This window comes from Brugia malayi (genome assembly GCF_000002995.4).
Source record: "Brugia malayi strain FR3 genome assembly, contig: Bm_v4_Chr3_scaffold_001, whole genome shotgun sequence".
NCBI lineage: Eukaryota > Metazoa > Nematoda > Chromadorea > Rhabditida > Onchocercidae > Brugia > Brugia malayi.
This window is the reverse complement of record NW_025062477.1, coordinates 7,278,518-7,288,121: the sequence shown is the minus strand read 5'-3', so window position 1 is coordinate 7,288,121 and position 9,604 is coordinate 7,278,518. Positions and strand designations below refer to the sequence as shown.

At 31.0% G+C, this 9,604-nt stretch overlaps 1 protein-coding gene across 2 annotated transcripts; it reads left to right on the top strand.

The window, feature by feature from the left end:
- Positions 1 to 907: 907 nt before the first annotated feature.
- Positions 908 to 8,879, top strand: Bma-gbb-2 (Uncharacterized protein; the record flags this gene model as incomplete). 2 transcript variants are annotated; one of them, XM_043080271.1, is made up of 17 exons in its annotated part: positions 908 to 1,138; positions 1,898 to 2,086; positions 2,746 to 2,877; positions 3,330 to 3,446; positions 3,709 to 3,835; positions 4,647 to 4,777; positions 5,049 to 5,291; positions 5,557 to 5,689; positions 5,865 to 6,015; positions 6,273 to 6,405; positions 6,754 to 6,984; positions 7,182 to 7,283; positions 7,400 to 7,537; positions 7,691 to 7,777; positions 8,064 to 8,173; positions 8,503 to 8,563; positions 8,790 to 8,879. In XM_043080271.1, the coding sequence occupies 17 exons, from the start codon at positions 908 to 910 to the stop codon at positions 8,877 to 8,879; spliced, it is 2,406 nt and encodes an 801-aa protein (XP_042936205.1). The 2 variants fall into 2 exon arrangements, with proteins under 2 accessions (XP_042936205.1, XP_001901082.2); XM_001901047.2 differs by having other exon boundaries at positions 8,485 to 8,563.
- Between the last annotated feature and the right edge of the window lie 725 nt (positions 8,880 to 9,604).

The following is a 9,604-nucleotide window of genomic DNA, read 5'->3' as shown; positions in this document are numbered from 1 at the left end:
TCATGTTTATCAATAGTCTGCTATTAATTATGAACTGAGATAGTAGAATAGTAATTGTTATCAATGAGATCTGAAGATCGTCATTTCGAGGCATATCCTATCATATCTTTATTGATGTCTTCAATTAGCTTCGAAAAAATGTCCTTTTCTAGCTTTTAAAATATGTAAATTTAATTCTACTTTATATCATACAAACAATTCTGTACTTATTTTTCTATCGTCTGATATTATTTGGATGTTATTTTAATAATAATATTAATTAAAATTCATTTTAGACTGTAACTGTAAATTCAATTACTTTTCTTCGGTTTAATTCACCAAGGCAAAAATGATACTATTAATAATATTTTGGTATATCTTTTAAATATTAGCCATGGTTCTAATTTAAAGCAATATTTACATTTGCATTTATGAATAACTATTGTGCTAAGAGTCAGTACTGGCTTTTAACTTTTCATAAATGCTTGAGTTATGCCGCGGATAATCTTTTTCTGAAGCATGAATTGTCAAATGTGAACGTTTGTCATGAAAAAGAGAATCAAATGTTTATCACTGATTAGCATCCAGAAATTACTGGTTAATTTTCTTTTAGATCAATCAATTAGCAGCATTTAAATAAAACACTAAATTAGCTCATTTCATGTGCACTTGACTTTTTTTCATTCAGCTTATACCTGGTCTAATTTAACTTTAATTCATTTTAATTAGATTCAACTCACTGTGTGATTTCATTCAACTCAATTCATTTCAAACTCATTTCAATTTAATTTCAGCTCAATGAAATCCAGTGGTCTATTCATTTGCTAACATTTTACTGCCTTGTAATATAATGCAACTTTAAAGAATTGTTTCCATTTTACTATTTCACGTTATTTACTTCATTTATTCCCTTTCTTAGTGCAAAAGTATGCATTGCTTAATATGCCCATTACTAATGGCGCAAATATGGTTTGGCTATAGCCAAGACTGCCAGAGATTACGTCGCGTGAATCGAATACCGTTAACAATCGGCGTCTTCTTGCCATATCAATACAAACGAGTATTGGAGCCTGCTGTTAACATAGCCCTGGAACACATCCACAATCAGTCCTGCATCCTGAACGACTACTATTTGAAATTGCATTTCAAGGATACCGAGGTTTCCTGATACTTGTTTTTCTCAATGTCATTGATTTATTGATGTTGTCATAGTTCTTTTTGCCAACGGTCAATCGATTTCGAATATTTTTCAATTTTAATTCAAAAATTATATCCGCTAAAATAAATTTTTGAATCTGGTTTAGTTATTTTTGAAGAAATTTTATCTGATTTGTCTTTTCCATCAATTTATAAAAGAACATTGCCCATTACTTCAAAGGAAGTATTTTCGGGAATTTCAAAAGTCAATTAAAGTGATGTAATGACAAATTGTAGTAATCAATTCAACTCATTTCAGTTCTCTTCCTCTTTAGCTTTACTTCAAATTGTTCATAGGAATGGAAGTGTTCGGTTATTTCAACTAAATAAAAATTAAAAACGATTGAAATGTTTAGTTTTCAAAGAGTAAATCAATTGAATTTATCCATTTATTTTTCACAAAATTTCATTTTTCGATGTAGAATTCAATTTTTCAGCGCAAAAATAGAATTTTCAAAAGTTAAAAGCTTTATAGTGTAAAAAAGTCTGAAAACCAGAATTCAAATTTCCGAATTACATTGAAACTTTCTTCTCCACTTTTTTCTCTACTCGAGAGTTACTCTCGAGTCCTTCATCCCTTCATTCCATAATTTAATAGTGAAAACTTGAAGAACGACCTATTCCAAAGTATTTTTCAAAGTTAACTTTGAATTTTATGAATAATTTCAGAGCCAATCAATTACTTTCTAACTTATATGCACTGAATTTTTCTAAATTGTAGTGCAAAACATCGTTCGGAATGAAAGCATTGTTCGAGCTAATGAATGCACGTCCGCGACCATTTGCGCTTTTTGGTGATGCATGCACGAATGTCAACGAAGTTGTCGCTATGGCATCTAAGTATTGGCATATTTTACATTTGTCGTATGCAGAAATACACGCAAAATTTGCCACAGCAGATGCTCAGGCGGTTGGATTTTAGCAGTTTAAAAATAAATGCTTAACTTTCGATAATCATATTGTTCTTACCAATCACCTAAACAGATCCGTCCTGATCTGATATCAAGCAATAAATTAGCAGTAATACTCTTTTTTAATTTGTTAGCAAAACAGCAAATTAAATGATCGAAGAGATTTTAAATGAAATTGTAATTATGTTGTTCCACTTATAATTCAACTGAAAACAAAAACTAATGCAATAAGCATTTTCAACTTATCTGAAAGCACTTTGGAGTTTCAGATTAAAAATGCAAATTTATAGCAACAGATTATAGAAGTAATTATAGAAGTGACTTACTTTTTTGTTTCTTCTTAACTAATGAAATTGCTTCCACGAACATTTTCAAAGACAATTTTAATGGCTCATTTAATCAAATGAAAATTTATTTCTTTCGATAATGCAGCTACTAATGCTGATGAAACATAATACTCTCAAAAGGCATCATTCTGAACTAGTTTAATCTCGTTTGATATTTGTGCTCGCAGTCTTTGGTAGATTCTTGAAATTTGCTTAAAAAATTGTTTTTGAAGCAAAATATTTGCTTTTTGACTTATTAGAATAGGAAGCTATGATGACAAGCAGTAACGCTTGTTTAAGTTGATTTTTATATTAGTACATTGAAATTCTAGATGTATCCAACGTTTTTTCGAATGGTACCAGGATATCAGAATTCTAATTTAGCACGATGTCATCTAATTTTTCAATTTAATTGGACACGTGTTGGTACACTAAAACAAAGCGATGATCCACGTTTCGCACTTGTAAGTGGAAAATACAAAGTTAGATAAAGCGATAACTATTTAATGAATTCAAAATTACGGAAACTTATCAAATTTAATTCTAAACTTGATTAATGTTGAGAAAATAATGAAAATTAATTGAAATAAGCTAATTTTAACGATACAATTTACCAAATGGACGAAATGAATTGACAGCCATAAATCACAATGTTAAGTCTTGCTAATCACATTTGCCACTAGACTAGAGATATCGGAGTAAATAACGTATTGAGATATAATTCTCTTTCATTTTTTTTCTTTTTTTTTTGGAAGTTCTTTTGATCTATTTTTTTCATCTTTCAGAGATGTCCAATACCTTTCCAATCCCATATATACACTCTAAGCGCTCGATTACAATCTCTTTTCCATCTAAAAACTCTCAATCTTTCTTAGCAGCTAAGAAAGTCTTAAATGATCTATAATTTACTTTAAAGCCACATGAATCATTAACAACGCGACTAGAGCATGGATTTGGTATCCGAGTGATATATACTGCTGGAATCACACATGATGAAATTCAAAATATCGGTTATGAACTTAATGAATTAAAGGTTTTAATTTTCATTGATTCAAAAAATGACATTTTTTCTTTGATGTAACACTCATGACTGACTGCTTGAGCAAATGAAAATTGAGAAGTAAGATGCATCCATTTTCGAGGTCTAAACTAGATTAATAAACTGTATGCAATCAATTTTTTTTTTTTTGACAATGATTTTGAGACATTGATTTAGCGATGTTGAAATGTAGAACATAGCTTACAATCAGATATTTAGATAGGAAATTTTGAAATTTGGATATTTCATTGTTCAGAAACGTGACGCTCGAATTCTCATCGGTGATTTTGAAGAATCATTAGCTGTGCGAATATTATGTGAAGCTTACCAAAATGGTATCTATGGTGAAAATTATGCGTGGATATTACCTGGTTATCATAAAAGTAAGTCTTTTAAGTTTCACGCAAGGTTAAGTCATCTGCACGCTATATATTAACACACATGTTAGCGTAACTATAATCATATATATATATTTTACGTGTATTTAGAATTTACGTGTAATCACAATGCAAATGCTAACATTCTCTGAGGACTAGTCACAACCTTAATTGCAAGTGTTCACGCCCTCTTCAAAAATTCTTACCTAATTTACAGAAAATCAATAGTTACGAACAAAAGAATAAAGGCAGAAAATAACTCAGTAAAATTTGGAATACATCCAAGTAATTGCCATTTATTTAATCAAACAGTGAAATGAGACAAGCAATGAGTTGCTTCGTACAAAAAAAGATTTGCAAGATGAACTTACTAGCCAAGATGAGCCAGCAATCAATCAAGGTGACGACTGATAACACTAGTTTAAGAGTTCAGCTTTTATCCAATGGATAATACCAGGTGCTGAATTTAAATCCATCTATGAGCTGTTTAATCGCATCAATGACGACATTTACTTTGAGACTGGAATTACTGCTATTGCTGCTGATACTAGACTTAACCTGTCACAGATGCTTATTTACGAATTTAAAATGTGACACATTTCTCAAGAATATAAAACATACGCTACCATGATTTCTTTCAATTTCATGTTTTTATAAAGTTTAACTAGTGAGTAAATACAGTAAATAATTAAAGATCCGCTTGGTTCTGTTCAACATCGATTGCATACTGAATGTTTAAATACAATTGTAGTCTAACGTTGTAAGTTCTGGCACAGTTCAGAAATGGATGTTAAATGTGGGAAAGGTTGGTGTTTAGGTGATTGGTGGCGTAATGCATCCGGGGTCAGCTGTACAGTAGAAGAACTGGCAAAGGTAATCGAAGGTCACTTTGCGGTTGAATTTTCACCCTACTCACAAAGGCTTGCTCGACTTACCATTGCCAATAAAGTTAGTTCATTTTAGATTATTAGATCAGTATCATAGGCATTTCCAGCAGTTTTAGCAAAAAGCGACAAATGAAACACCTTTGGACACTTTCTTTAGCTATTAAACACATAGCACAACACAACTTCATCAATAACGTGATACAATCACTTGGATACCAGATTGGATCCGAAGTTTTTGAACTAATTGGAGTAAATAAATGCGTCTTACTGTCTGTGACTGCTTATTGAAGTAAACAAATTAATTAACAAAATAAATGAAAGTATTATAACAGACGGTATCAGCAATTCGAACGGAGCTTGATGATAGACAAGGATCATCACCGGAAAGTGTTTTCAAAGGATACGTGTACGATGGCCTCTGGACACTTTCTTTAGCTATTGAACACGTAGCACAACTTCATCAACAACGTGATGGAATAACTTGGATACCAAACGTGAGCGATACAGAGGATTGGACTAAACTTAGTGTCGAATTACTTCAAGCTATCAGCAGCACTTCATTTATTGGGGTCACTGTACGTAGACAACTACTTTTCTTCGAATTTATAAATGACTGGTAGCCATTGTCCACTTCACACTTTGATTGCATGACATGACAGCAAATTCCTTTCTATAATTACACCAATTGTATTTTCATTTTGAGCAAATAAACGTTCTTTATTTTAACGTATATGTGTTATACCAGTGATCTTAGTTTATACATATTCACGTTTTCATGTGAAACAATAGAATGAATTTTGCATTCCTTTCTTTTGTCATTATTAGCATTCCATCTGACAGGGACCAGTTCGATTTGAAAATAACGAACGACTTGGATTAGTTGAAATTTTGCAATGGCGAAATGGTTCGTACATGATTGCTGGCATATATGATGGTACAAAAGCTGTCCTAACACTCAATCCTGCTCTTCGAGGTACTGAAAAGTTGTTTAAGTAAAATGAAGAAAGAGCAAGTTATAGGTTTGGCAAAGTTTGCATTAAAAAAATAATTGATCATATTTTTCTAGGATTTATAAGTTTTTTTTCGATATGAAATTTTGTAGAAGTATTTATGATAATAATTAAATTGTCTTTACGTAAAGTTTTCAGATTGGACACCACCGTTAGATGCAACAGTTGTTGTACGTGAACGACAATATATATCATTCGTGTTGTTCATCTTCTTATCATTACTTGCTATTATCGGTGTAGCAATTGCAGTTTTCTTTCTCATCATTAATATCAGATATCAAAATCATCGGTAAGCCAAACGTTTAAGACATGAGGAAAAATCATTATTTTATTTCCTGCAATGTTTGTTGCTAAACGTTGCAACTCCTGAAAGGAACAAAAATTCAAACATCTGAACTCATTTGGAAATATTTTAGTATAAAATTAAGAATTTGAATAACTCTTACGTTACTCATACACGTTTCATATTAATGAAATTCTCGTGTAACGTGCAGCATTAAATTGTATATCATGAATGTAACGAATAATTTATTACTTTTTTTACAGATATATCAAGATGTCATCACCAAATATGAACAATCTAATCATAGCAGGTTCCATTTGCACTTATATCAGCGTAATTCTACTTGGCTTCGATACACGTTTCGTTTCACCGGACACTTTTGTTACACTTTGTTACGTATGCTAATTACTCTTATCAACTCTGCCTTTTCATTCAACCGAAGATACCAGACAATACTTTTCATACTTTTTAAAATAAGTGTCGAGTCGATGAAAATTTCTTGACTTGACCTCTTCAAACGAAGTGTTTGAATGCAAAGACGAATGCGTTACACAAAATATTGCAGCAAATTGATCGTCTCCTAATTTTTTTTCCCATCCACCCACTCTTCTCTTCCAGCTAGTTTTAAGAACTGATAAGAAAAAAAAAAAATGTCTTGTTTAACAAAATCGTTTTCATTCGTAGAAGTATTCTATTCGTAAATTAAAACTACCTTATAGTAAGGAAGTAACTATTATATTCCAGGTAAAAACATGGGTACTAAGCCTTGGTTTTACACTAGCTTTCGGATCAATGTTCTCAAAGACTTGGCGAGTTCATTTGATTTTCAAAAATATTCGTATGAACAAGAAAGCAATTAAAGATTATAAATTATTTATGTTGGTCGGCTTCATTGTTCTCGTTGATTTGGTTTCATTAGCCTTATGGGCTCGTATTTCACCTTTCACATTTCATGTCAACCAGTTAGCTATATTTGTAAGTCCACAATATATTACTGTCACAAAACTAGTCAGCCTTATTCAAATTAAAACAAAAAAGACCTTTAACTTCCAATCGCCATAGGTGACACGTCAAAATTAGGTTGGAACGAATGCATACATAGCGATATAAATTATGATATTCGCATTTTGAATAATGTGAAAAGATGGCCATAATAATACATATCTTTGCAGTATTCAGATAACAAGATGATAGCACCAGAAATCGAGCGTTGTAGAAGTGATAATAGCGTCATTTTTGAAGCTATCATATTGGGTATTAAAGGCCTTCTTATGGTGGGTTAATCATTTCATTTAATTTGCTTTTTTAGCCTTTATTTTATTCCCATTTAATTTCAATGAAATTTTCTTGAATTTAAATAAGGATTATTTAAATAAATGTTAACTTTTAGTTACTTGGCTGTTTTCTGGCGTGGGAAACGAGACGTGTAAATGTACCAGCATTAAACGACAGTAAATATATAGGAATGTCTGTTTATAGTGTTGTCGTAACATGCTTACTTGGTCTTCCGCTTGTGTACATATTGAAGGTTAATTTTATCGCAAGCTGAAAGGTTGATCGATCACATCATATCACATTGTTTCTTACGTTTTAAATTGTAGCAGTTTTTGCAGTACATGATGACTAATTCTATTATTGATAAAAACCGACCTTTATTTCATGAATGATAACTTAATTTTAGGATCGAGTAAATGAAGCGCATATACTGGGAAGTCTTTTTATTATATTTTGTACAACTTTGATTCTTTGCCTTGTTTTTGTCCCAAAGGTAAGTTAAAATTTTTCCAAAATATTGTTTTCGGAATACTTTTTCTTTGGTTCGCTTTAATTAAAAAATTTTAGAAGCCATTACTTTTACTATTTGACAGTGCCAGCGAGAAATTTCAAGGGCAAAATTATACTAATTCTAATTTCCTATTTGTGACTTTGAGGATTGATGTAATAATTGCTTTGATGTCGTTTTTGAGTGAATCAATTTTTTACTGGTGAAACTAAAAACAAAAATAATTAATTAACAGTGACATTTAAGTAAACAATAATTTCCGGCATTTTAGATTGTGGAACTTCTACGAAATCCTCAAGGCACTGAGTTACGTTATCGACGTGGTCTAGTAAAATCTACTCTTGGAAGATCAGAATCACAGCAAACTTCACAACACAATGAGTAAATTGTTTATTTTTTACTAAACGTTAGAATGTTCAAGATTGTTTTATAAGGATAAAACCAATTTTTTTTCTAACTCTACCAAAATCGCTCAGCAATTGCAATATCAATCAGTAATTTCACTAATATTGACCTCTTGAAAATGTATCATTGTATTCATGGAAGCGATAATAATTTCAACCGCTTAACTAAGACACAATTAAAACTTTCGGTTCCGCTGAATAACTGTAACTTCGACCAATTTAACTTTTATTTCAGTCTATTCAATCTATCTTACAATTTATTTCCACTTTTCAATGAGATGTTTTTAGCGCAACAAATATCTTTAGGCGAGAGCACTTACAACGTTTGGAAGAAGAGAATATATTATTACATCGATATTTACTTCAGGTAAATGCATCTGATAAAAAGCGCTACAAAAATTTTATGATGATTTGACTTGCAACAATTAAGTTTCAAATTTTGATTACTGTTATTATGATTTTTGCACTCTTTCCTTCTTTATTATGTGACAATTATTTGAAGGAAAATTTGTTTAATATAATCTTTTTAAATACAAGCACTCTTTTCATATCACTTAGACGATTATCTTTTAAGAGAACAAAACCTTTTTTAGAAGACTAGTATATTATGGGAATTGCAAGAGCAGTTGAGACAACTTGGAGAGCTAGAGGACGACGATACAATTACGTCACCAAGTGACTAGGGTCGGTGCAGATTTAAATTGATTTCAATTTGATCTTCTTATGAGTATGCTTGTTGCTATTAAGTCCCTTCAAAATTTCTTTTAAACTTTGCAATTAATTGTAAAGATGGCTTTATTTTTACTAAAGAAAGAGGACTGACCGATAACCTTTTTTTAGGTTAAGGATCTACGATTCGTTATATTATCAGTATCATTACGGGTATTAATTCAATGAAGGAAGTCTTTTTCTTCTTTTTCTTTCTTTTGATATCTTAACTTGAATTATCAAACTGTACACTTCATGATAAAGTTCTCTTCTTACAACATTTCTATGCACAGTATAGTAATGATTCTAAGTTCTTGTCAGTTTTGCTGCTTACGAAAGATCATATATCTTTTCACTAACTTTATCATAGCAACAGTTCTTACTTATGAGTTAGAGTAAATTTCAAAATGGCAAGCACATTTTCAAAATACATTGAAAGCTTAAAGAGTTATATAAGTTAAAATCATCCAATGTTTTTTAAATGACATATAACTCTGTTTACAATTTTTGAGAACCATGAGAATAGAGTACTACTAGTACCCGTAGAACCGCACTTAGAAATGATTTGAATTTATCAAAAAATTAAAATGAGATTGATTTATTTATGCAGCGGATTTTATTACTTCCCACTTTCTACAAATTATTGGAATTTGTAGAAGACATTGAGCTGCGTTATTACATGTTAGTAACATTACTTTTC